This window comes from Pyrus communis, chromosome 15 (genome assembly GCF_041283825.1).
Source record: "Pyrus communis isolate YQ-2024b chromosome 15, ASM4128382v1, whole genome shotgun sequence".
NCBI classification, from domain to species: domain Eukaryota; kingdom Viridiplantae; phylum Streptophyta; class Magnoliopsida; order Rosales; family Rosaceae; genus Pyrus; species Pyrus communis.
Window position 1 is genome coordinate 38,881,217 of NC_142579.1, and position 27,618 is coordinate 38,908,834.

General features: G+C 40.6%; 6 protein-coding genes and 1 long non-coding RNA gene across 8 annotated transcripts; 4 read left to right on the forward strand and 3 right to left on the reverse strand.

Annotated features, from left to right (window-relative positions):
- LOC137735909 (uncharacterized) lies at nt 1-3,105 on the forward strand. The gene is made up of 3 exons (XM_068475264.2): nt 1-847; nt 1,633-1,980; nt 2,063-3,105. The coding sequence occupies exons 1-3, from the start codon at nt 413-415 to the stop codon at nt 2,684-2,686; spliced, it is 1,407 nt and encodes a 468-aa protein (XP_068331365.1). The 5' UTR covers nt 1-412; the 3' UTR covers nt 2,687-3,105.
- A 2,949-nt stretch (nt 3,106-6,054) lies between these two features.
- LOC137714048 (uncharacterized) lies at nt 6,055-8,582 on the forward strand. The gene is made up of 2 exons (XM_068453368.2): nt 6,055-7,971; nt 8,270-8,582. The coding sequence occupies exons 1-2, from the start codon at nt 6,156-6,158 to the stop codon at nt 8,350-8,352; spliced, it is 1,899 nt and encodes a 632-aa protein (XP_068309469.2). The 5' UTR covers nt 6,055-6,155; the 3' UTR covers nt 8,353-8,582.
- A 1,603-nt stretch (nt 8,583-10,185) lies between these two features.
- On the forward strand, nt 10,186-11,787 carry LOC137739393 (3-oxo-Delta(4,5)-steroid 5-beta-reductase). Its single transcript, XM_068478966.2, has 2 exons — nt 10,186-10,515; nt 10,604-11,787. The coding sequence occupies exons 1-2, from the start codon at nt 10,477-10,479 to the stop codon at nt 11,732-11,734; spliced, it is 1,170 nt and encodes a 389-aa protein (XP_068335067.1). The 5' UTR covers nt 10,186-10,476; the 3' UTR covers nt 11,735-11,787.
- A 3,658-nt stretch (nt 11,788-15,445) lies between these two features.
- On the reverse strand, nt 15,446-17,179 carry LOC137732287 (3-oxo-Delta(4,5)-steroid 5-beta-reductase). Its single transcript, XM_068471597.2, has 2 exons — nt 16,939-17,179; nt 15,446-16,855 (listed from the first exon to the last, which is right to left on the reverse strand). Exons 1-2 carry the CDS (start codon nt 16,975-16,977, stop codon nt 15,722-15,724), a joined length of 1,173 nt encoding a protein of 390 aa, XP_068327698.1. The 5' UTR covers nt 16,978-17,179; the 3' UTR covers nt 15,446-15,721.
- A 2,147-nt stretch (nt 17,180-19,326) lies between these two features.
- LOC137732297 (3-oxo-Delta(4,5)-steroid 5-beta-reductase) lies at nt 19,327-20,897 on the reverse strand. The gene is made up of 2 exons (XM_068471608.2): nt 20,697-20,897; nt 19,327-20,605 (listed from the first exon to the last, which is right to left on the reverse strand). The coding sequence occupies exons 1-2, from the start codon at nt 20,733-20,735 to the stop codon at nt 19,472-19,474; spliced, it is 1,173 nt and encodes a 390-aa protein (XP_068327709.1). The 5' UTR covers nt 20,736-20,897; the 3' UTR covers nt 19,327-19,471.
- A 1,265-nt stretch (nt 20,898-22,162) lies between these two features.
- LOC137746761 (uncharacterized) lies at nt 22,163-24,036 on the forward strand. The gene is made up of 3 exons (XR_015956618.1): nt 22,163-22,324; nt 22,438-22,619; nt 23,529-24,036. It is a non-coding gene; the product is annotated as an uncharacterized LOC137746761 (long non-coding RNA).
- A 36-nt stretch (nt 24,037-24,072) lies between these two features.
- Nucleotides 24,073-26,809, reverse strand: LOC137746751 (uncharacterized). 2 transcript variants are annotated; one of them, XM_068486763.2, is made up of 5 exons: nt 26,244-26,809; nt 25,668-25,782; nt 24,908-25,543; nt 24,629-24,812; nt 24,073-24,412 (listed from the first exon to the last, which is right to left on the reverse strand). In XM_068486763.2, the coding sequence occupies exons 1-5, from the start codon at nt 26,318-26,320 to the stop codon at nt 24,387-24,389; spliced, it is 1,038 nt and encodes a 345-aa protein (XP_068342864.1). In that variant the 5' UTR covers nt 26,321-26,809; the 3' UTR covers nt 24,073-24,386. The 2 variants fall into 2 exon arrangements, with proteins under 2 accessions (XP_068342864.1, XP_088541689.1); XM_088685563.1 differs by lacking the exon at nt 26,244-26,809 and having other exon boundaries at nt 25,672-25,782.
- Nucleotides 26,810-27,618: the final 809 nt, after the last annotated feature.

Sequence of the window (27,618 nt, forward strand, 5' to 3'; positions counted from 1 at the left end):
CCCCCGCCAGACAAAGAAAAAAGTACAAAAGTGAAAACACAACTATTCTCCAGTAATTAGTAGACAAGCACAAAAAAGAAAAGAAAAATAAAAAAAGGGAGGGCATAATCAAAGAAGGGAAATTCTGGGAATGCAAATAAAGACAGCTCTCTGCTCGCTCCCAGAGTCCCACCCACAGTAGTAGTAATACTAGTGTGTGCTGTTGCTTGTCTCTCTCGGCGCAATATTTTTCCTTCGTTTAATCATTACCACCCTTTTTATTTCCTCCAAAAATCAAAACCCAGAAGTTGCTTTCACCAAAGCTCCCTTCTTTCTTCTCACTCTCTCACTTCTTCCCTGCAAAACCCACAAACCACACCTCTCATTTTTCTACTTCTTCTGCAGAATTTTGGGTGAGGGGCAGAGCTGTCAAATGGAGAGAAAGCAGGGTTTTTTTTCGGCTTTGAAGGAGGAGGTGACGAGGGGGCTGTCGCCGGGGAGGTCGAGGGCGAAAAGTCCGGCCAGGAGTGGGTCCCCAATGTCGGGGCTGCTCAGGCGGCGGAGGAATCATCACGTGGCGCAGCCGGAGCCGTTGATGATTCTGAGATCCGGGAACTTGAGGCCCGCCGAGGCGCTGTCGCCGCTGAAGGAAGGGCCGGATGGGACGGACGGTGGAGATTCGAGGATGGAGGGGAAGTGGGGCCACTGGATGAAGGGGCAGCTGTGCAGGACGCCTTCGGTTTCGTGCTCCACCTACAAAAGGTCGGATCTGCGGCTGTTGCTTGGGGTTCTGGGTGCGCCGCTCGCCCCGGTGCACGTTAGCACCACTGAGCCTCTGCCTCACCTTAGCATCAAAGACACACCCATTGTAAGTCCTTCCCTTGACATGTAACTTTTGCTGATTACTCCTCCAAATCCAATCAAATTGATTTTCTGAATGCTGAAAACTTGAAAGGGTCCAAATTTTAGTATAAATTTGACAACTTTGGAAGCTATAAATTTGGTTTAGTTTATGTTCATTTTTGTGAAAATTAATGTTTTTGTAGATTTTTTTTCCTTTTTTTGTTTATTCATCTTTCAATTTCCTGAAAAATAAAAATAAAAAAAGAGATTCATCAAGTAGTTTCCTATGTATGCCGGATTCTTTTATATAAAAGTTGGTAGGACATTTTGAATATTTTCTCCACATGTTTACTAACGTAAGTTCCCTTGATTTCACGCATGCTGATCTCACTATCATAAACGAAAGAAGAATTTGCGTTGCAACCGGTTGTATGTCCCTTGTGTCACGCGACGAGGACATGAGGGGATATACAACCGTGGATAGCTAAGAATCTTTCGGTTTGATGGCGATCGTTTTCATACACACTTTGTGCAACTTTTTCCTTTTCCTTTTTACCACATACCCTTTACAATTTTCATCAAATTGTGATCTCATTGTGCAGTTCTCAGTTTTCAACTGCATTTTATATGAACTGAACTGGAATGTTGAATCTGTGTATTTGATGCCAAGTATATCTGCAGATGTGAAACCTAAGGCTGTGGGGCTTAATTTCATTTCATCATTTTATACGAACTGGACAGGACCTTTTTCTTCATTTCGGTTTTTACAGAAACCCTCTAAACACAATTTTTTTTTTATATGTTTTGCAGGAGACTTCATCTGCTCAGTATATATTGCAGCAGTTTACAGCAGCATCAGGAGGGCAGAAGCTTCAGAACTCAATCCACAATGCTTATGCTATGGGAAAGGTGAGAATGATCGCCTCGGAGTTTGAAACGGCCAACAGGGTTGTACGGAACAAGAATTCCTCCAAAGCAGCAGAGTCGGGTGGTTTTGTCCTGTGGCAGATGCATCCAGACATGTGGTATGTGGAGCTTGCACTTGGCGGCAGCAAGGTTCATGCTGGTTGCAATGGAAAGCTTGTGTGGAGGCACACGCCTTGGCTTGGTGCACATGCTGCAAAAGGGCCTGTCAGACCCTTGCGACGGGCACTTCAGGTAAATGCTAGTCCTGCTTTGTTTGGCTCAGTTTGCCTTTGCCGTGCACAATTTAATCACTGTGTTTATTTATTGAATACAGGGGCTTGACCCACGAACCACTGCTAGTATGTTTACCAGCTCAAGATGCATTGGTGAAAAGAAGATAAATGGCGAGGATTGTTTCATCCTCAAGCTTTCTGCAGATCCTTTGACGCTGAAAGCCAGGAGCGAAGGGCCTGCGGAGATCATTAGGCATGTTTTATTTGGCTACTTCAGCCAGAAAACAGGGCTCCTTGTACACTTGGAAGATTCCCATTTGACCCGCATTCAGAACAATGGAGGTGATGCTGTTTACTGGGAGACCACAATCAACTCATTCCTCGATGATTACAAGCCTGTTGAGGGGATTATGATCGCTCACTCGGGACGTTCAGTAGTAACCCTATTCAGGTTTGGAGAAACTGCAATGAGCCACACCAAGACGAGGATGGAAGAAGCTTGGACAGTTGAGGAAGTGGCATTCAATGTCCCTGGCTTGTCAATGGACTGTTTCATCCCTCCTGCTGAGCTAAGATTTGCTACTATGAGTGAAGCCTGTGAGCTCCCTCAGGGTCAGACTGTAAATAACACTGCGGGAGCAGCTGCATATCGGGCGAAAGTTGCATCATTCGAGAAGTCTCATGGAGGCAATGCAAGTAATCTTATGTGGAAGATGGATGTTTGAAAGAATAATTGTATGGACTGACTTATATCAAAGGTAGGCATGGTAAGATAGGAGCCGAGTTGCGTGCAGGACTTCTGTGATGGATCGATGTAGTTTCAAACTTGTACATAGTGAGTTGTCTGTAGATTTTCTCAGGTGCCTGAAAAATTGTTGTGCTCGAGTCAAAAATCATTGTGGAGTCGGGACTTGGGCTTTTGGTGGATGATTGAGCTGCGTAACGGAGCTCATTTAGAACCAATAGAGATTAGGATTCCTCTTAAGATCAGTTACTATTTATGTAAAATTCGTATTTTGTAGGGTTTGATGCAAAATTGTACTTAATTTCAGATTGACTTGGAGCTTCTGCATTGTACCTGTTTACAGTTAGATTTGCGAAAAATCAAAACTGAAAAGAAAAAGATGCAAATGTTGAAGTCACACTTTCATTCTTCCTCAGTTGGTAAGGGTTTTATCTGATCAAGGCCTAAAGGTTTGGAGTTTGGTCCAAAGAATCAAAGCTTGCTTAAGTATTGGTAATTGAGTCTACAGACTTGAATCTCATGCACGACTTAAAAATAAAGACAAAAGGATCACCGGATGAGAGCTAAAGCAATACTCTATATTAATTTACGAAAAAGAGGGAGAGCCTGAAATCGTATTCACGTGCAAGGAAAATGTACTTGATTTTTTTTTTAAGATTTCAATCAAAACAATTTAGAAACAAGAATAAAAAATGAATCAAACTGTTCTTGATTGTTTACGGAAAGTTTTTGTATATACACACACATGCCGTCCTATGTTTACATTTGTTGAGTCGTTTATTCAATTAGATGTTAATTTAAATGAACCATAACTATACAACCTTATAAATTAAATTCATATGCAACTGAAATGCATGTGTCATATGTCTGACTTATCTCATATTTTACCTGTACATTCACTAACCCTTAACATAGCTTAGTTCTAATAAATTAAAATAAAAGAACGAAACTAAAAATATTAAAAATAGAAGAACACCATCATCCTTCGAGCGCAAGTTGTCTTCGGGAATTCATCGACGAGTCATGTGTATTCGATGCCTCTAAAAATGTTCCAAAAATATTTATTCAAAAATTGAATATGAAGTGATTTATTTGCTTAAAATTTTCAAATTTTTTTGAGATCTTTGCGCATTTTTTGAGAGAACTGTGAATTTCTAACACTAACGAAGTTGCAAAAAGCGAGTTACTAAATCAACCGACTTGGGCGATTGCAAAGAGCTTTGGCTGTTGACCTAGAAGTTCGCTAGCTTGTACTCAGACTCGGTTGGGGTCTCATTTCGAGTGATTATGCGGAAGCAAACAAGGAGGAATGGTTGAGGAGTCAGCTGCCATTGGGCTGGGTTGCGGAGGGCGTGGGACAGGACGAGTGGTTGAGGATATAGGGATTTTGTTTGTAGAAGATTTGAAGTTGTTCATTTTTTAATATCTCTACTAAGAACCGTGTCAAGAGAATTAAGGTGTGATTAGTGTATTGATTTTGCAATATAAAATTAGTTTCCTCCAATATCCCCCAAACAATTTTTTTGGGTGTTGATTGTATAAAGTTGTATTCTCGTTTTCTTTTGCGTTCGTTGAACAAATAAAAGTTTATGCAATACATATGCGTACAAAACTTGCATGGACCATATAATTTGCTTGAAAGTCTTAGTTCCTCATAACTTGCGTGCAAAACATAACTCAATGAAGGAATAGCAATTTGGGGAAGACATGGAAGACCAACTGGAATAAACTAGGACACAAATTTTACAGAATTATCACTTATAACAAAAAAAAAAAGAAAAAGAAAAAAGGTGTGCAACTCAGATTTGAAGTTGCTGGTTACTACTACACCATTGCATTCCAATCATCTTTTGGATATTGAAAACAAAAGCATTAGTTCTAATCATCATGAGCTTTAGAAACCGATGTAGCTATTCTCCACGCCAATCCTACGAACAAGCAATAAACTAAACACCAGAAACATGTCTGCACATCGCAACACTTGGTTACCAATCACCAGAGAGTCATGTTACTCCCACGAGTCTTCGAAGTGTATTGTTTAAACCCTAATTACCATTTCTAGAGAAGATTAAACTCTAATAAATTGCCTCTTTTCATGTCCTCTTGTTTTCCAATCTATATATAGTCTGTGTATGTAACAGCCGCATATTCTTGAGACTTCCACCCAGTTGTACTAAATTACTAATTCTGTTTTCTAAAAGTTTTGCTAGTTATGGGTTTAATATTTGTTTGAATGAGGTTAAGTTGAGGAGGACCACAAGAACGACCTTTTGTTACAACCGACTGAAGTAGAGCAACTTACATGACACGAGATGTCACGATGGTAGTGTATCTTTGCCATGCAAATCGGAAACTGATACCAAGTCTTCAGGTTGTGGTCCCTCAACTCCCTTTTGCAACAAACCCATCTGTAATCACAATACATTTTGCTGCATTATTATAAGTAGAATAGAAAGACCTAGATTTTGGTTTTTAGAGTAGCTTTTGAAGAAGATTAATAGTAGAGTAGCATTAGACCTGTTGACAAGGGAACTTAAAACGAAAATCAAGGTTCCAGACAACATGATGTCAAATGTGCATTGAAAGCAGAAAGTTTGTGTTCTAATAAGTGCTTATTGGTTGGAATTACACTTGGTGGATTTTGAGGATCTATGATATATCTTGCTTACGCGATCCTTAATTAGCTGTATTAAGACAAATTAGTATTTTACAGGAAAAATAATGCAGATTAATGAAGAAAGTAGAGACCTGATTCGAAGAATAACTGAAAGGCCTTCCTTTCGAAATGAGGACCACTTTGCCTTGCAATGTCAGATGACAATTCCACATGCTTCTTTATTTGTTACCTATGTGGCTGTCACAAGGCCAGCAATTTGTAAAAACCCAACACCACTCCACAACACAAATTGAATCCAATAATATTACAAATTATATGAACAAACGCCTCATGTAATTAAAAGAATTGCACAAAATACAAACCCACCTTAGAAATCAGATCCTCTATATGAGCTAGCTAGAAACTGAAGAGAAACTTCCATGCCAATCACGGATGCGCGCACCATCTCTCTCATTACATGATCCAGTAACTGCATAATGAGTCAAAAATTTATTGTACTCTAGTTTATAGCATAATCAAAGTAATGAATGGTTAAATGTGTGATCTCGATGTATGATATATATATATATATATAAAAAGAGATAGACACACGAGTATATACATTCATGAAAGAAAAGTTTTGTTTATGACAACCTTTATGTGGGGAGACTAACCTTTCTCGAAAATAAAGGCACAAATAATTCAAAAGTACAAAGATTACAATACATGCGCCGTTAATGTCACTAAGCTACAAACACCTGCCCACTTGATCAATTTTGACCTTTTCCCTTCAATTCCCCTTATTGCTCTCCACAAAACCAAAACCCTAAATTCTCAACCTTTGCCCTCAGTCATGGATTCCCTGAAGAAAAAGGAGAAGAAAACCCTGCTCAGCAATATTACAAAAGAGCAGGCTTGCACTCTGCAGTTTTGCTTCTTTTGTACCATGAAAGAGCCAAACTCCTTCAAGAGAAGAGCTCGAATATCAGCCTGTTTCAAGGAACTACCTCACAGGGAAGACCAAGGAAATGTTCTAGTGCTGAGCAGCCTATGGAATGTTGCTATGGCTCACCCTAAAGACCCAGAGTTCCCATCCCTTGGAATCTTTGAGTGCATGGTACGGTTTATCCACAAAGGCATCAACAACAAGAGTAATGCTTGGCTTCAGAGGGACCAAAACATCTACATCCCTTACTATGCAGCTCATGTCATTGGTTCTTACACCATGAACAAGGCTAAGTTCGCTGAAAAGGCAGTGGCATCAGGCGTGATTCCACCGCTTTTGGAGCTTCTCAGAGGGAAGATGAGTTGGGTCGAGCAAAGAGTTGCGGTTCGAGCGCTAGGTCACCTTGCAAGCTACGAGAGTACATTTGAAGCCATGGCGGAGTACGAAGAAGAGGTGGTGAGATTAGCCATAAAATTAGCCTCTACATGTCTTGATGCGGTATATGTTAGTTTTGTGGGGGTGAAAGATGGGAGAAAAAGACAGAAATACCATTGTGATTTGCTCACAAGAGGTGTTGGGGGATTTGAAATGGAGAACCGCAAGGCAGAAGAATGGGCTAGTCAGCTTCAGTGTTGGTCTCTCTATATCTTAAATTGTTTTGCTTGCGAAGAGAGGTCTTTGAATCTCATTTGCAATGGGGCTTTTTTGAAACAATTGTGTGGAATGTGGGGTGGATTAGCCAATCACTCTTCACCAGCTGGCGTTGGACTTGTTAGGATTTTGTGCTATGGTAAATATGGAAGAAAAAAAATTGCTGAATCAAGGGAAGTTATTGAGAGCCTGTGTAATCTCTCAAGGTCTTCAGATGATTGGCAGTACAGGGGGATCGACTGCCTCTTGTTGCTTCTCAAAGACCCGAATACGAGGTACAAAGTTATTAATATGGCCGCCTCATTTCTTATCGATTTGGTTGAACTCAAAAGCCTTGGAGATAGATCAAACGTAGGTGAAGCAATCACAAAAGCACTTCTTCTAAACAAGTTGAACAAGAACAGAAGAATTGAAAAATGTTTGGAAGAGGTTTGGAATTTGAAGGTAGAGAGGAGAAGGAAGGAGAGAGTCTTGTCTCAAGAAAAAATTGAGGAAAGTAGGGTTTTGGTGGATTTAATGAAACAAGAAGCAAATCATATGGTTTGTATGGGAGAAATAGAGGGAGCTATAATTAAGTATTCTGAAGCATTAGAAATGTGCCCATTAGGGTTGAGAAAAGATAGAATGGTGCTTTATAGCAATAGAGCACAGTGTCAGTTGCTTATTGGAAAAGCAGATGCCGCCATTAGAGACTCGACAAGAGCTCTCTGCTTGTCGAGTCCGGTGAATTCTCACAGCAAAAGTCTTTGGAGAAGATCACAGGCTTATGACATGAAAGGATTGGCCAAAGAAAGCATGATGGACTGTTTGATGTTCATCAATGGCTGCATCAAGTCTGGGAGCAGAAAACGGGTGAAGATTCCATACTATGCCGCACGTATGATCAGCAAACAGATGGACGCCACTTGGCTCTTCGCCACTGCCAGGTCAAAAGTGGCAACAAGTGATGATCAAGACTTTCAAGCGATGAAAGAAGTACAAGTGTCGGAAGGTAGGGTTAACTTATACGAGAGTGGCAACGACAAGCAAGATTACCATGATGAAATGAGGAGAATTATGATGGAGAAGAAAGGTAAGTGAAATTAAATTTGGCACTCGAAATTTCCAATACAAGAATGAGATAGCGTATACAACCATCGTTGCGTCTTGTGCCAATAATACAACGTTATGTATGTTATAACATTAGCACAAAGCGACACAGTGACGATATACTTATGTCATGTAAGATCACTTGTAAATGTTTGAAATTCAAATATTAGGTTTACTACAATTGTTTCATTTTTCTAACGTGCGGTTTGTGTACGTCTTTGCAACTTTTTAGGGTTTATCTAGTGGAAGTATCAATCGCCTTTGTGCTGTATCTTTTTCAGGTCTGTCCACCATTTTAGAAGAACCTTTAATTCAACCAAAGGAAGAGAGTAGGAGAAAGATGGAAGGGAAGAAAAAGATGTAAGCTTTGGTCGTGGTTTGATCAGTGTAAATTTTTGTGATGGGTCATTGGAAATCAGTAGTGATGCATTTGATCAGTGTACGTTTTCGTGATGGGTCATTGGAAATCAGTAGTGATGCATACTTATAACCACAAGATTTAACGATATGTTCTAGTTGAATTTAGGGTTTATGCAGTTGAAACTGTGTCCTTTTTAAAGCTATACACTACTGCATACGTTAATTTATTCTTCACGATCAGCTTAGTATTATCTTTAGGTTAAGCGTTTTCTTGGTCAATTAGAATTTAAGTGCAACAAAATTTCTAATTTGATGATCTAATTAAAACATACTTTGTGTCTGGTAGTTAATCCGGAGAATAGTACTGAACTGCATTTATATGTATGTACTGTTAGAATATATGGCGAAGGTGGAGAGGACCACTTAGGCATATCGATTAAACAAAATTTTCCAATGAGGAGAAGGACGAAATGAAAAGGTAAAAAGGTGTACCTAATTCTATCTTTAGTGCCTTGTCTTCTGATCAACTTACTCAACTTTATCATCTTGAATCCATGTGTTTATCACAATGGTGTGTTGGCACATCAAGGATTTAAGCTAAATTAATTAGAAATACACTATAAGACAGTAGATAGACAGATTGATAATACATGACTTGCGTATAACAAAGTCACTAAATAAGGAATTTTCAAATGATTTATTTTAAATACTGATTTGCAAATCTCTCTCAATGGATTGCCTTTTGATCATTTCAAATTTCTCTATCTAATTTTCTAGTAAACTAACCACGAGCTGGTGACCCAGTGGTAAATGACGGATTGTGAGGCTTTGGGTTCGAAACCTGCTGCTGGTGAGGAAGCCAGACTTGTAGCTAGGGGGAGGCTGAAATGCCTCTGTGAGTCTTTCCGTCCCCCAAAAGGGATGGATAACCGTGACTTGCCAAAAGTTGTCTCCCTTTTTAAGAAAAATAAAAAATTCTAGTAAACTAAATCATAAGGTACTTGATAATCCCCAATTCAAACAAAACATAAGGTCATTTCCAATGTTTGTATTGAGAACTTTGTACGTGGCGTAAGCATTTATTCTTAAACCGGAGGTTAGGGTTCGAATTCCATGTGTTATATACTTATATATAAGCTAAATGACTCCAAATATTACAAAATACAATCACCTAGGTGCAGCAGTTAAATCGCATGTTGAGTTTAAATTTAGAAATCTTGTTTATGAATAGGTAGAAAGAAAAAGATCTCTACTTTACCCATACCATGCAAAGAAAATATGGACAAGATCTCTACTATTTACAATTTGATATCCACCCTAGTTACTTTTTGTGGTAGGCAAGCTAAACAAACACTTCCGACTTTTAATTCATTCAAACCTAGATTCATTAACACACACACACACACACACACACACACACACACAATGTCACAATTGATATTCAATTAATATCACGTAACTATGTGTACGTCACACTAAAATTTTAACTACCCATCACTTGATTTCAACATCCAGTTCAAAAAAAATTGATGTTTTATCATAAAATAAATTGGCAATACACGATGATTCCATTATTAATAAGCACATATAAAGTCTATTATTTCTTCAAAATAAGATGAACACTCTCAACACAATCAACCGATGAGCCACTATACATAGCACATGAACAGTTTAACCTGGGCACTGAAACTGATCCTTAGATCGCAAAAGAAATGTGGGCCTAGTGTATAGATTAAAAGTGTACTATTTTGCTTTATTAGTTGGGCTTCAAGCCCAGTAGGATAAGTACCACAATGTTTATTTCCTGCCATCTGACTTCAAACTCCTGAAGCATTTTCGTACAGGATATCACTAAGCATTCAAGGATTTTGGCACGCAAACACACCGACTAACATAATTTCTCTCTTTTCTTCACTCCACCGACTACCACATGAATTTGAGATATTTATTGAGAAGAGCTCATAGCTTACGTCATATGTCAAGACATATCTATCCTTTTGTCCTCCTTTATATATAAGAAAATAAAATAAAGGAAGTAGAAAGAAGAAGAAAAATCCGACAACTCTGGAATTTCCACAATCGGCGTTGGCTGCTACAGACTTTCGATTTGAAGTTTTGAACCCAAAATATGGGCTGGTGGTGGTCTGGAGCTGTTGCTGCTACTAAGGTAAGAATAACACCACTAATCTCATTAAATCATTAAATCATCTCACTGATTATCTTATTTAATTGATTAATTAACGTGAATTGCTCAGAAAAAGTCGGAAGCAGCCGACACGTCAGAACCCCAAAGCGTGGGGCTAGTAATCGGCGTCACGGGCATAGTGGGCAACAGCCTAGCCGAGATCCTCCCGCTCCACGACACCCCCGGCGGTCCATGGAAGGTGTACGGCGTCGCGCGCCGCCCGCGCCCCAATTGGAGCGCGGACCACCCCGTCGACTACATCCAGTGCGACATCTCCGACCCCGAAGACGTCCAGACCAAGCTCTCCGGACTAACTGACGTCACCCACATCTTCTACGTGACGTGGACTAGCAGAGCCACCGAACTCGAAAACTGCGAGGCAAACGGCGCCATGTTCCGCAACGTCCTCAGTGTCGTTATCCCAGCGGCTCCCAATCTTCGCCACATCAGCCTCCAAACGGGGACCAAACACTACATCGGACCGTTTGAGTGCATCGGCAAGATCCCGGCCCACGATCCGCCTTTCACGGAGGATCTGCCGCGGCTCGACGTGCCCAATTTTTACTACACGCTTGAGGACATATTGTTCGAGGAGGTCGAGAAAAAACCGGGCCTGACGTGGTCGGTCCACCGTCCGTACAACATTTTCGGGTTTTCTCCTCACAGCTTGATGAACATAATCGGGACGCTTTGCGTTTACGCGGCGATTTGTAAAAAAGAAGGTCGGCCGTTGAAATTCCCGGGAACAAAGGCGGCGTGGGAGTGTTACGCGATGGCCTCGGATGCAGATTTAATAGCGGAGCAGCATATATGGGCGGCGGTGGACCCGAATGCCCAAAACGAGGCGTTTAATATCAACAATGGGGATGTGTTTAAGTGGAAGCAGTTTTGGAAGGGTTTGGCGGAGCAGTTTGGGATTGAGGAGTACGGGTTTGACGAGGAGGGAGAGCGGCGGAGCTTGGTGGAGGAAATGAAGGGAAAGGAGGGGGTGTGGGAGGAGATAGTGAGGGAGAATGAGCTGCAGCCGACGAAGCTGGAGGAGGTGGGGGTGTGGTGGTTTGCCGACTATGTGTTGGGTGGGGAGGCGGTGTTGGATAGTATGAATAAGAGCAAGGAGCATGGGTTTTTAGGGTTTAGGAATTCGTACAAGTCGTTTGTTTCTTGGATTGAGAAGATGAAAGCTTACAAGATTGTGCCATGAAGAGCTTGTAGAGCTTGCATTATAAATTCAAAGAGATGCTTGTTATTTTTGGGCACGTTATTTTTTGAAAGCATTTTGGGTACGTTATTTCGTCCCACTCTATACCATAGATAATTGTTACTCAGAATTTTATTAGTTGGGAAGTGTTCCAGTTTAACTATGGTTATCTAAATTACATATTAATAAAATTATTTTTGTCAACTAAAAGAAAGTAGAAAGATAATTCTATCTTTTACCACAAAACAAAATCATAGACAGTAATATAAATTTACATATACTAAATTTGACAGTTTTTTTAAAGTCTCACCAAGAGTGATCCTAACATCCCTTAATTTTGAAAAATAAAACATAAAAAGAAAACTCCTTTCTCTAATCCACATTTTCCCCCTTTCTCCTTCTCATTTAAAAAAAAAAAAAAAAATTATTTTCAAACACAAATATGGGGCATATGCTAGTGTTAGTGGAAAGATGTCAAGTTTTGAAGGTGATGGTGATAAAACACCATAGTTTAGAGCTTTCTTAATTTATTTATAAATAAGGGTTTATAGTTGAAGTGATTAAACAATTGTCACTCAGCCATCTAAAATCTTATTTCAGAATAATGTGCGATGTGGGTTCCTAGTGTTGTTGGATTAACGAGGAACGATAGCTACCTTCCCCTCCCATTTTTTCCTACTTGCTTTTTTCATTCATTGTCTGCCACGTGTATTCCATTATTACTTTAACTTGTGTATTTAATGTTTGGGTAAATTACATTTTACCCCCTCAGATTTAGGGCCGATTTCAATTTTTTACAACATCTTTAAAACATTTCACTTTCATACCTCAAATACTATTTTATTTCAATTTCATACATCTGTTAGAAAATTTGTTAAATAAACCGTTAAGTGATGACATGGCAAATAAGAGGTCCATATTTATGCTGACGTGGCTGCCACATTTATGTCACGTGGCTAAACACTTAATAAAAATTTTCAAATAATTAATTAAAAAAAAAGCACAAAAAAAAAAAAAAAAACCGAAACCCAGTTTGCCTTCCCCACTCTCTTTCTCTCGAACCCCAAACCCCCCAAAATCCCCAGATCCAAAATCTCCAGTTCTCGACCTTCAACCACTACGAGAATCTTATCCCGATTATCCACTCCCAAGCTCCCCAAACAGCCATTTTTCACCCCACCACCTCTCTCTCTCTTACCCAAGCCACTGCCATTATTCATTTCATCAACCCAAAAGACAAGAGCCACCCCCACCTCACCACTCGAACAGATGCAGCCACCCACCTACCCATTTTATCTCAATCCAAAACCAAAGCCTCTCCTAACCCACCCTAGAATCCAATAGTTTCAAGGAATTGTAGAACCTTACAATTTCAAAAACCAAAAACCTACTTCAAATTTCAATCTTCTCTCTTTTCGTCTTCTGGGTGTTTTTTAATCAATTATCTCTTCCTCTTCTGGGTTTTGCGGCAGAGGATGGTGGGTTTGCGCCTGATGGGAGGAAAAGTGCAGGGACTCGGCATCATACATCACCGCCGCCCTCCCATTTGCTTTCGGGGAAGGATGGACATAAAGCTTTGAAGAGTCCATATATGCCTCTATGCCTGCAAAAAGAAAAAGTGAAGGAAGATACAACAGCTACCAAAGCCAAGGCAAAAGGGTTTTGCTTGTTGGGCTTTAGGGTGGGGAAAAATGATAGAAAACCACACGGTAGCCGTGCGGGGGAGGGGGCGATGATGGTTTGGATGGGGAATGTTTTTGGAGGCACAGTGGGGAGGGAAATGGTTGCGGGTGATGGGGGATGGGGGAAGGGGAGGGTGATGCGAGGTGGGAGGGTGGGCACGGGTGGGGATTCTAGGGAAGGAGATCTGGGTTTTTTTTTTATTTTTTTATTTTTTTTTATTTTAATTTTCTTTAAATAATTATTTTAATATTTTATTAAATGTTTAGCCACGTGGCACAAATGTGGCAGCCATGTCAGCTCTTAACAGACTAATGGATGGAAAATGTAACGGATGTATTATATTAAAATAAAATAGTACTTGAGGTATGAAGGTGAAATGTTTTAAAAATGTTGTAAGGAATTGAAATCGACCCCAAACCTGAAGGGGTAAAATGTAATTTACCCTTAATGTTTTGAAAAACTTATCATTTAATTTCCACTAATGCTTCTAATTAATCTACCAACAACTTTTTTGGTTAACCCAACAACATAATAATGTAACAAATGTTCTTGTGTTTTTAAATACTCACGATTGGCCCAAGAAAACATCAATAACGTGTTTGTGTCAAGAAACTAAGGGGGCGTTTGTTGCGCCGGACTATCTCGGACTGGATTAGCTTCAAGGACTAAGCTGGACTGGCTTAGACTAGACTAAACTGGACTAACTTAGTGAAGCGTTTGGTGCAGTATTGGACTAAGAAGCTGGATAATAACAAATTCTAATATTATATTATTTAATATATAAATTATTAATATTTTATTATGATCTTATCTTTTTCATCTTTTCCTACCATTTCCATCCCACTCTTTTCCTCTTCTCTCATCGTCCCACCCTCTCCCTCTTTTTTTCCTCTTAGACCTCTCAATTCATGTCTCTTTCTCATTCCCGGTCAAACTCCTTATTGATTCCAGTCTCTATTTCTCTGTCCTCCCTCCCTCTCTAACTATATGTTGTTCGAATGGAACCTCACGACTCCAATTTTCCCGACGAGTTGCAGGTTTCCCGATGTGTTTTCCGGGCAACCCTCGTTAAATTGGATGAAGTTAGCACCGCCAAAAAATTCATCACCATCCCTAGACCGAGATCTTAGCTTTGAATGCTCGAATCTGTCATGGATTTGAAGAAGCCCAAACAGGCCGAGACTTCCAGGCCATTTTCTGGCCACATTCGACCACATTTTGGCCTTGATTCAGGTAAAATCGTAATCTTGTCACTCCCAGCTTCAATTTGGTATATTTTATATGAAAGTTGGTTGTGAAATGGATCTGAAAGAGAGTCGGAAAGTTAATGATTGATCTAGGTGACCGGAGATGACGAGGAGTCTGTCGGGAGTGGTCGTTGAGCATAACGAGGACGAGAAAGAGAGGATAGTCTTAGCTAGTCCCATGGTTATTGGGGGGTCTCGCTAAGACCTCTTAGTGAAGGGTTTTGTCCATGCTAGTCCCCTTTAGTCTCATTAATGTTAGTCCCAGTATGGAACAAACACAATATTGGACTAATAGCTAGTCTAGTCCAGTCCAGTCCAACTTAGTAAGGGCAAACAAACGCCCCCTAAAGGAATGCGTCTTGCGGCTACCCTGGATCCACATCGGTTCCGCTCTTTGCAGATCCACTTTCAATTTAGTCGCTACTCCGGTGGTTGCTAGCGAGAGTGCTTCACTGTTTTGTTCTAATCATGAAAAAAATTGAAGTTACGATTACAAAAAAGTTGCGTATAATCAAGGGCCTAAAGTTAGGTGCTTAGGCCATCTCCAACGAAAAAGGTTAAACATAGCTCCGCCCAGAATTATAGTCAGTAGTGGTCTGCTTCTCCGTTTTGTTAGCTTACACATCGGACTCTCTTGTTGAGCAAATGACTATGGGGCTTTGGTATCAGACCAGAGGGGTTGCTTAACCACATCTCAATCTGCCAGAAACTCATATTCCTCCGAGTCGAAACATTACATTTTAAGCCCAATCAGACCCGATGGAAATTATGTCTTCATTCTCAGTAAAGAAAAACGTTTCATTCTCCAATATCGTAACATAATTTCACCATACAACCGTCATAAATAACATCGTAACACAATTTCCCCAGAGGGGTTACAACCGTCGTAAATATATTATGCACATTTCATTCAGAAACTCTCATACTAAAAACACTAGAATCACAGCACGTGCTAACTTACATATAGAACATGAACAATAAACCCAAAACAAACACTCGCCCGCACCCAGCAGCACCCAACAACCAACATCACCAATCCACCGATGCAATCATGAATCGATCAAGGCACAATCTTGAAAGATTTCATCTTATCAATCCAGGTAACAAACGAATTCCTCGAGTTTCTAAACCCCACAAACCCATGCTCCTTGCTCTTGTTCATGCTAGAAAGCACACCCTCCCCACCCAGCACTACATCCACAAACCACCACACTCCCACCTCCTCCAGCTTCGTCTCCTTCAGCTCATTTTCCCTCACTATCTCCTCCCATACCCCCTCCTTCCCCTTCATCCGCTCCGCCAAGCTCAGCCTCCCTCCTCGCTCATCAATCCCGTACTCCTCTATCCCAAACTGCTCCGCCAGCACCTTCCAGAAATGCTTCCACTTGAACACATCCCCGTTGTTGATGTTAAACGCTTCGTTTTTCGCATACGGGTCCACCGCCGCCCATATGTGGTGCTCCGCTATCAGATCAGCATCCGCAGCCACCGAGTATGAATTCCACGCAGCTTTGCTTCCCGGAAACCTCAGCGGCAGCCCCTCGTGCTTGCATATCGCGGCGTAGACGCAGAGCGTGCCGACAATATTCATCAAGCTGTAAGGGGAAAACCCGAAAATCATATCGGGCCGGTGCACCGACCAAGTCAGATCCTCTTTCTTCTCCACCGCAGCAAACAAAAGGTCCTCCTGTGTGTAATAGAAATTCGGGGTATCCAGTCGAGGCAGGTCCTCCGTAAACGGCGGATCGTGCGGCTGGATCTTGCCAAACGACTCGAACGGTCCGAGATAGTGTTTGCCACCGGTCTGGAGGCAGATGTGGCGGAGATTGGGCGCGTTCGGGATGACGGATTCCAAAACGTTGCGCAGCATATTACCGTTAACCTCGCAGTTCTCCACCTCGGTGGATCGGCTGGACCACGTGACGTAGAAAACGTGGGTGACGTCCGTTAACGGAGAGAGCTTGGTTTTAGCATCGTCGGGATCAGACACGTCGCACTGGATGTACTCGATAGGGTGGTCGGCGCTCCAGTTCGGGCGGGGACGGCGCGCAACGCCATAGACCTTCCATGGGCCGCCGGGTGTGTCGGAGAGAGGAAGGATTTCGGCGAGGCTATTGCCGACTATGCCGGTGACGCCGATCACGAGTCCCACGCTCTCGGGAGCTCGCGGCTGTTCGTCTTCATCGGCTTTTTTCTGCAAAAATCAAAATTAAAACGTTAATTAAGCAAAAATTGAAAAATTGAAAGGATCAACGGAGTAGTTGAGATTGTAATTGCCTTGGCGGCGCCAACAGCTCCGGCCCACCACCAGCTCATGGATTTGGATTTGGAGTGGTGAGAGAGAAGACGAAGAGACTGGATGGATGAGAGAACTGGGGATTATGGTTTTGGGGTGGAAAGCTGAGGAATGAATGCCAGCTGAGAGTGTAACTGTCAGTCTCTAGTACACCACCTACTGGAAATTGCGGGTCCAAATGTTCTTTTATAGAGGATATTTTTCAATGGAACCGCGCCACAAAAGTTATACATCATATATTATTATATAAATAATAAGATATATGTGTTAAAAATTTAATAATTTTAAAAATACAATTTATCATCATTTATACGTAAGTAAGTACTTAATGTTTCATGATAAAAAATTTCTCCTAGCGGGATCAATGATTGTGCGGGCATGTCATGGCCGCCCTATCGTCTGTCTCACTAATAAAATGGAATCACATTTGTCGAATCGGACAACAAAATGATGTACATTCTTCTTTACACGCAAGTTGTTGGTAGGTGACGTGGTAAAGTTGGTCGCACAGAGGCGTATCAACCAACCTCCCGCGACAATTGGGCCATGGGTGATCGATCCCTGCCTAGGATTTTGGGCCATTGGGCCTACGTTTGGTTCTTCTCTTGTTTAGACCTTAGGTTTTAATCCAATTATTATTTTGACCTTCTTTGACCGACCCACTATGATTTCCGTATCAACAAAGTTCATTAAGCTAATGGGTTATGTGATTATAATCGTGATCAAATTAGTTGATTGAGAACCTAAAATACTCCTACTAATCACGTTTGATTTGGATTAGAATTTGGGTCCATTTGGGCTACATTGATAGATCTACGTTTGTCTTTGAGAAATGAGGCTTTTGAATGGTAGATTGCTTCCGTTTGTGTTTGGTAACTTCAAAATCAGAAGCATTCGGAAATGTAAAATAAAGTGAAATTTTATTTAAACCTCAATTTAAATTTTAAATGTTAATTTTCTATTTTATCCTATTGCATAATTACTATTAAGTACAAAATGAAATTAATAATAAAACTCAAATTTATCAATAAACCCAAACATTATAATAACCTACGATCACTCTTTGTTTATCCTACATTCATTATAGCTAAAACCCTAATAGCTCTCATAGAGAAAAATATGTTTTTTTTATTGATGGATGGTGATTTTGAAGTTTTGAATCCTCCAATCAAGATATGACTCAATTTATGAATTTTTTGTTCGTTTGGTTTCAATTTATGAATTGGCAAACCATGAGTTGCAATTAGAAAACCATGATCTAACTTCGATACGATCAGCAATTTCAAACTTGTGATGACATTCTCCCTTATGTTGAAGAACTCAACATTCCAAAAAGGTGCATGGAGTCACTTGCCACAAAAGCATCCACTGATCCTAATTTGTTTGGGTGGCCTATCAAGGAGCATGGCGGCCCCATGCAAAGTCCTGGTGGGAGTGTCCTGTGGAATGGAATAAGTACGGGGGTAGACCAAAGAAATCAAGTTCAGATTGGTGGTACGAATTATAGACCACTTCCTTGCCAAATTACAGGAGGAGCTTCCTCCCATCAAATCTAGCTTCTAAAAATCAAATAGGTGTAAAAATAAATTCACATATTGAATTGGGTTTATGGGGGTATATTAGGTATTAAATTTGGGTTTAAAGAGATATTAATAATTTAGTTAAAAATTAAATGGGTGCAAAGAGTAAGTTGAGTGTAAAAATAAGTTAGATGAGTTTAAATAAAATTTCCTTAAAATAAGTGATGAGAAAAGAGAGCGGAAAGAAACCCACTAGCGATTCCATTTATTAAACAAAAGGTTTTTTTAACCAAAATGATCTTTTAAGATTAGTATAATTTATAACTTTGGTTCCTGAGATTTAAAATCAATAGAAATGATCATGAGTTTGTTCACCATCAATTATTTTAATCATTTATAGAAAATTATATTAAATAAGGACCAAAATAACAAAAATATCCTCAATTTAATAAACAATAGGCCAAATGATTTGATAAAAAGTTGAGAGTATTTTTGTTATTGTATCCTTATTTAAAAATAAAGATTTTTCATAGGAGAACAAAATGATTAATAAGAGACAAATCTTAAGGACCATTATAGCTAAAAAGTCTAAACAAAATGGGGTAAAATTTTGGAATTGGTAGTCATTTTCACTATTCCATTTTTTTTTTTTTTTGTTCCTTTTTCCCATTGTCCTTCTAACATGTTTCAGAAATATCTGCAATCGAGTGAATAGCTCTACAAACTAATGAATCTGATCGAATCGAAAAATGTACGTGTCGCTTAATTTATCCAATCCACATGCTAGAAAACCATCTAAAAAACTTGAGGAGAAAAAGATGATGAAGCTCGATAGCACATTTAGCTATCTCCATACAACAAAGTAACTTTGTATAATTTATTGTGAATTCAAGTAGAACAAGAGCAAGAAAAACCACAACAAAATCTCCCCAAAACCCAAACACCACCATCACCACATTGAGGACAAAATTATTTCAAAACAGTAATCAGTCGATCACGGCACAATCTTGAAAGCCTTCATCTTATCAATCCAAGTAACAAACGAATTCCTGGAATTTCTAAACCCCAAAAACCCATGCTCCTTACTCTTGTTCATGCTGCACAACAACCCTTCTCCGCTCAACCAAACATCCACAAACCACCACACTCCCACCTCCGCCAGCTTCGTCGGCTGCAGCTCGTTCTCCCTCACTATCTCCTCCCACACCTTCTCCTTCCCCTTCATCAGCTCCACCAAGCTCAGCCTCCCGCCTCCCTCATCAATCCCGTACTCCTCTATCCCAAACTGCTCCGCCAGCACCTTCCATAAATGCTTCCACTTGAACACATCCCCGTTGTTGATATTAAACGCTTCATTTTTCGCATACGGGTCCACCGCCGCCCATATGTGCTGCTCTGCTATCAGATCCGCATCCGACGCCACCGAGTAACAGTTCCACGCCGCTTTGCTTCCCGGAAACTTCAGTGGCCTCCCCTCGTGCTTGCATATCGCGGCGTACACGCACAGCGTGCCAATGATGTTCATCATGCTGTAAGGGGAAAACCCGAATATCGCATCGGGTCGGTGCACCGACCAAGTCAAGTTCTCCTTCTTCGCCACCTCCGCAAACAGTAAGTCCTCAAGGGTGTAGTAGAAATTCGGGGCGTCCAATCTGGGCAGATCCTCCGTAAACGGTGGTTCGTGAGGTTGAATCTTGCCGAACAACTCGAACGGCCCGACGTAGTGTTTGGCCCCTGTCTGGAGGCACACGTGCTGGAGCTTCGGTGCGTTCGGTATAACGGAATTCAGAACGTTGCGCAGCATAACGGCGTTAGCCTCGCAGTTCTCTGCCTCGGTGGATCGATTGGTCCATGTGACGTAGAAGATGTGCGTTACGTCGGTTATCGGAGAGAGCTTGGTTTTGGCATCGTCGGGATCGGAGATGTCGCATTGGATGTACTCGACAGGGTGGTCGGCGTTCCAGTTGGGGCGGGGACGGCGCGCGACGCCGTAGACCTTCCATGGGCCGCCAGGGGTGTCGGAGAGGGGAAGGATCTCGGCGAGGCTGTTGCCGACTATGCCGGTGACGCCGATCACGAGACCCACGCTCTGGGGAGTTCGCGGCGGTTCCTCTTCATCGAATTTTTTCTGCAAAAATGGGAATTAAAAAGGGTATTTAGGAAAAAATAAATTAAAAATTGGAAGGGATCGATGCAGGAGGAGTTGTGGTTGTGATTGCCTTAGCAGCGCCAACAGCTCCGGCCCACCACCAGCTCATGATCTTGGATTTGGAATTCTCTGAGAAATTGTAAATTACTTTCACAAGTTTTTTGATCGGATTTCTAACTTGCAGTCTTCGATTTACAACATTTCTGAGCCATATACTCACAGGGAGTTGCGGTTGCAATGTCTTTATCCTCTAGATGATTAATTGTGCCATGTATTAACACTTCCGTGGAGGCTTTATCTTATTTTGTTCGGATGAGATTAAGGCCCAGCTCCAAGCCCACTCCCAATAATATAAAAAATGCCTAATCGGATAAACGGTACTCATGGTAATAAGGTAATTAGAAGATAAGTCATATGGTTAAAAAATTAGGATTTAAGTCTTCGTGGTGATACTGTGTTAGTAAATTTAGTCCAAAAGTAATTTTCCGTTAAATGTCCATTAAATTGGTCCCTGAAGTCTATATATTAGCAAACTGCATCTCCAAAATTACAAATCGTTGCAACTTAGCCCTTGTATGAGGCGGACTGTCTGGCCGGTGAAGCACATAAAGAGACTATTTTGGCGTTTTAACAAGAGCCATGACAAAGGCGGCAGCCCCCACCCTCCAGCGTCAGCCGCAAGTTCGTGACATTGTTCATGGGCTACAAGACTTGTCCACATTGTAGCCAACATGGATCTTTGTCATCTAGTTATCTGTGTTATTTGTTTTTTTTTTTTTTTTTTTTGTCAAACGATAGATTTTATTAGAATAACTATTAACGGAATTTAAACTCATGCCGTCATGTAAGGATTCAATACATTTATTTATCTGTGTTATTAAATAACACCTTATGCTAATGAAGATTTAAAATAGAATTATATAATCATGCAATCAATAATAGTAATCATAAGTTTCTAACTTTTGTGGAGTGAGAGTAAATAGTTAAAATTAGGATAGGTTCAATATGCTGACCGGGATGCAGTAAACGAACTTATATTATCTTTCCTCCCCTATATTCTCCTTACATAAAAGATGAGTAACGAAACCTCTTAACATTTTGAGGGACGCAGGACCCTGAAACCTAATGTAATGCCTTATCCAGCTAGTCGAAATCATGCATTTATGATTTGGCATGCGGCGCATCTTGGCCTCCCGCGAAAAAGCTTACAGCAGGCGAAATTCCCGCCAATGCCCGAGATGTTCAGTTGACTCCCTCTTTGTGGGGATACGGACCCCTACTTCATACTCGTACTTCTTATAAATGACGTATATAAAAATTGTAATATTTTATACTGGATTGTTGTACTTTAATACTATTATGCGACTTTCACATTTGATGAAATAAGTACGACAACGACTTTCACAATTGAGGAAATAAGCACGACCCAATATCCTTCTATATAAAAGTTGTAATAATTTCAAATATTTCTTTGCCTCTTGGCGGGAAAAACAAATTACGTAAGTTCTATTGAAAGGAATGCATGGGCTGGCCCAAGCCTGCAAGGGGTACAGCCATTCCGTAAAGGGCTTCATTTGAGAGCCGACTGGCCCGCGGTTCATTTTAGCTGGTTTGATAAACAAACGAAGAGCGGAGAGTGTTAAGCACACCTCATTGCAGTCGGACTCGGACCCGGTCGCCATTATTGGAGGCTCGTAGGTATGTCCCTCCTTGATTTCACATGAACTTCGGCCACTCAAATTCCCGATTAATTTGATTATTATTCACTTAAATTTACACTGAATATGTAAATGCTGAATCTTGATCTCTAGTTCCGACCTGCAAACAGCGATGGTGCTAACCAACTTCAATGGAGCTGGAGTAGGATTCGGTACGATTTCAGGAAGCTTATTGGGTTATAATCTTTATGTGCGATGAGGTCGTGACCAATTCAGTTTGTTTTCTTCAAGATTTGGTGCTGGCTGCGGTTTCGGCGTTGGATGGGGTTTCGGAGGTTAGTTCCTTCTCCCTGTTCGATTTTGATTGCATTTTCCAATTCATCTTTGTGAAAATGTTTAATCTTTATAACAATTCGAACCGGACTGTGAATTAGAAGAATTGAAACAGTTTTTTGTGCTTATTTTCGTAGCATAGTTTTGTATTAGTTGGGCATTTCTATAAATTGTTACAAGTTTACAACGTACGCATCTAGATGCATATTGTGCAGCCACTAGGCAAATGGTGTCAAAAGTGAATATAATTGCGGTGCTTGAGAAAAGAATAAAAAACTTTCGAAGTGTGTAGTTCGCGTATTGTGACTCCTGAAAGGACCAATTCTCAATGGTTGAAGTATGGATGAGGAGGAGGAGGTGGTGGTGTTCTGATCACCTTATCATCTTCGTGAATCTTGTGTTTTTGTGGTCATTTGACGGTGTCTCTGTCCTATCTTTAAGAAAAGGAAATTTTGTAGCGACTCGTGAAGGGACAGTAAGCAGATGATTTCATTTGGTTCATCCTCTACGTGCTTCTTCACTGTCATATGTAGTTGGGTGAACATTTGTTCAAGACTGATGTGATGTAAATGGAATCCATTTTTTCTTGGAGGGAGGGCAATTTAATTGAAAGGAATGGTAGGTGGTTCTTCTCCGTTATCCAGAGTGAGAAATTTCAACGGTGTCTATCTCCCGATTGAACACAGTTAACCCTGTTTACAAACCTCAAAAGCATGCTAATAGTTGGATGATTATCAATTGACTAGTGTTTACTTGATCATATTTTGTGCTTAGTATTTGTTCGCCCCCATCAACTAGTATTAATGAATTGTCATGCTTATTTATACTTATTTATATGTGATCGACCGCGAAACCACCAAGTACTAATTTGTTTTCATACTGACATGTTATACAACATGTTTTTGCTACAGGCACGCCTTTGAGCTTCTTGGGCCTTGGTGTACGTAAGGTATACCCTTTTCCTTTTAATCAAACCGGATACTCTCGTTTATAGTTTCAGAATGTATCGGATCCATGTCAGTCGCATCATTATGTGTACATCATTATGGGGCTTTGGCACCGCCTTTGGTAGTCAGTATCATTCATCTGGGGTCACATCCAGGGCATAGACTTCGGCAAGAAGGAACATGATGATGCTGTACAGAAAAGCAACCAGGACATTCGTGCCTCGCGATGGCTCTTCGTCACGCCATTTCCTCATCATTTCCGTGTCTGAACTCGTAACTGCAGACCCAACTAACGTCGCTACGCAAGCCGACTTAGGGTGCTAATGTAGAGAAAAAGGGGAGGATTGTTTGATGTATGCAATACTTCAATTTGAGTTTCTAGAATATCTCTCTCTCTCGATTCCAAATGAACGCCGCTTCTACCTTACACAACTGTGTTGGTCATATCGAAAGTAAGCTTAAAATTTCTATATGTTATAAGCTACAGAATCAGTACCAGTACATGAAGTTACACGAAAGAGAAACGAAAAAATTATATTACGAGATGCAGTAGCACATAGCGAATATCTTTCGGCTTACGATTTTCTCTGATATTGCTTGTAGTTATAATACAAGAGAGTTTTCCCTCCTTCAAAGGTATCAAAATTGGAGGAGGAAAACAGCAAAACAAAAGTGGAATCCTTTGACGGTTCTCTAGGTTGTGCTCACCGCTTGGCACTTCAACAATGTGTGAGAATAATGTATTCATTTGAACACAATATTCCTACTTCTATGTCCATCGATTGACAGATTTCTCCTTGCGCTGTCGTGATCTACCACAGCTCAGATCGCACGCAATGCTATTAAAACTGCAAAGAACGAAAATGCCAAACTCATGAATACAAAAATACCCGTCAACAAGAATTGACAGAAAAAGACAGACTCGGTTCATCACGACAAACATTTAAAAAAAAAATCATTCGGAAGATGAATTAGCTGGGTAAGCAACACATATGCTTAGCTATTCGGACAAACATTCATGTCCAAATTGCATCTCAACATTGGCAGGGTTTTGTGAAGCTTACCAATCAAGAAAAGGAGAATAACAATCCAAAGAGCTACGCGGGCAGGCCAACTATATTGCATATAGTACTGAGACCTTTGAAGTTGTCTTTGAATAGCTCCGTACCAGCCATACAATGGTTTATCGTAACATTCATCGCAACTATCCAAACAACTCTTATTTTTTTCAAAGCAAGCATTGATGCCCTAAACGGAAAACAAGAATTTTAATCATTAGTAACACAATGCCAAGGATGTAAGGTCTCGTAGTAAATTAAATCAAAGGAGTACAGCATACATACCCTAGTTAACTGAGTAGATGGCAACAATGCAGCATCAGCGTCTTCATGACAGTCCACTGCCTTCCACTTCCTAAAACCATTCTTTGACCACTTCAACTTTGATGCGGTTTCCATGGAACTAAGAAACCCAGACATACTTGGAATCTTTCGTACAGGATGCTCAACCATCATAGCAGAAGTACTTGGTACGTATCCGTCGTCGAAAACTGCAATCTTCAAGGCACCAATGTCAGCACTAGCACTAGCTGTCCTCCTATGCCCATGTGGCTTCTCCTCCCTAGTCTTCTGGGAGCCCAGCTCAGTCGAACCACATGAGTTCTTCGAACTACCTGGTGCCGTATCTCCATCTGTCATTCGTGGGTTTTCAACATCCCTGTCGTTACCCTTGGCAATAACTTTCTCTTCAGATGCAGATGGCCCAGAAAGAAAAAACGCAAGTTCATTGCACTCCCCTTCATCCAAACGCACCCAAGGTTGAGTAGCCTTGCCCTCAGAAAGGGCAGCCTCCTTTAACGATTTTTCAATTTTGGAAACCTGATCCTCGATGGCAACAATGAATTGATGGTGCCTGTCTCTTGCGTCTTCACATGACCTTCTCGCATAACTTGACCTGACTGCTCGTACAAACTCCTCTAACTGCATTGCCACCAAAATTTCAAACAATTATTCACTACACTGATACGGGCCTAATACCAATTCATAATGTTGCTCAGCCTAAAGGGCAACAGCCAAAGCTGAGGGAGCATAGAAAGAAGAGGACCTGCCATTTGGTAGTTCCAAGAGTTGTTCGCAGATCCCTGCCAAGTTCCTCAGGATCCCACATCCTGGAAGCGTCTTTCCTGGCGTGGATCCATGTTCGATGTGTAGATTCCATCCTTCAGAACCACATAAAAAACAAATTAACATACCATTTACAACAAAAACTTATCATCCTCAGCATTCAATTCAATGCACATTGCATTTGAAGAACAAGTGCAGACAAAAACCCCAATTCCGGTTTTAAAAGCAAACACATCGCGGATAAACACCGATTACTCAATGGGTTATAAACAAATTGTAAATGTTGACAACATGTGGAGGAAAACAATAGAAGATAAAATCGTAATTCATGAATTCTAATTAATTGGGGACCAAAACGAAAAAAAATGTGCTGAACGTTGCCTAAAGATGGGATTTGATTCAAATGAGCTGGAAGCTATCAAATTACAGATGCAATTCAAAATTGCAATAAACGTAGAAAAATTGAAACTTTATTTGAAAAAAAAAATACAAATTGATGGACTTATGTAAAATTGGAGCCCAATAAATAACAGAAACGAACAATGAGAAATGCTACCTGTCGGCGGATTCTTGAACTTCCTCGGCCGCGGGGAAAAATGGATCTTTCTCCCACCGATCAAAACCTGACGTCATTAGTTAATCACCCCAAATTACCAGCCAATCTTGTTTTATTCAAACAAAATACAAATGAACCCTAGCTCGATAAATGATTAAATCCCAAATGAATTCGAGTTCAAAATTGACAGTGGAAGCAAATAGAAATGAGAAATAGACAAAGAGGGTAAAAAGAGAAATTGGGTGAGGAGAGATTCCGTTATTTCGGCGATGCAATTTGGATTTGCAGGTGAAACAAGATTTGGGTTGGGAGAGAGAGAGAGGGGGGGGGGGGGGGGGGGAGGGGGGGGGCTTAAAATATATAAACAACGATTTTTTGTATTTTATCTAAAATGCTGAGGACTGTCGCGGGTTTATGCGAAACTCCGCGAATAATTGGGGTTTCTAGAAATCCCAGGACGATGTCGTTTGATGCAGTTCAGAGTTTTGGAGAGGGGTCAAAATTGGTCGATTCGATGGCGATGGCGATGCGCCACCGCGTACGTGGATTGTGTTCCATTGACGACTGCCTTGGCTTTTATGATCGCTACTTCTCTAGTTTAACAATTTTCTTGACTATTTCCTTTTTCTCTCAATCGTTTTCCTTGCCCATTTTTGCTATTGAAGAATGATTTTATAAGGACTTGAATTGAGTTCATTCTACTTAAAAAACAACGATGAGTTGTTCGTGTTTGAGTATGCTGATTTTAATTTATGACTATTAATGCATTGTCGTGTTTTACTAGCTCTACAAATTGCTTTGCTTAAGCCTAATGTCTAATCAAATGTGTGTTGAATTTGTATACTACAAACTTAATGTCAGCGTAAATAGATGAGAAGTGATTTTCGTATATTAATTTTCTCTTAATACACACTTTTGCTTATTTATGATTTTTTTTATTGAATAAACCAAATAAAATCAATGAACAAAATAATCAGGATGACATTTCCAAAAAGGAATTTAATGGTGTCGGCATGTTCCAACTTGTCATGCGCTTCAAGCTTTCAACATAGCGAAACTTTCACGGTTAAAGTATGAAACGTCCGCTCCGCCTTATACCCACATGCATCGTCAAGTAAATGAGGTTGCCTGCCGCCTAGCTCACTGTGCTCTTCATTTTGGCCATAATTGTACTTGGTTTGAAGAACCTCCGTATCTTACTTTTGATCTTTTGTTGGAGGGAATGTTGTTTGTAATGTGTAGTGTTTGCTGCCTGCCCTTGTAGCTCTTCCTTTTCTTCTTCTACATTTAGAGTATGCTTTTATTTTCACTCAACATTTATTAACGGTCTACTTATTTTCCACCCACCATTTATGCTGTCTCTACCCAGCAAAAT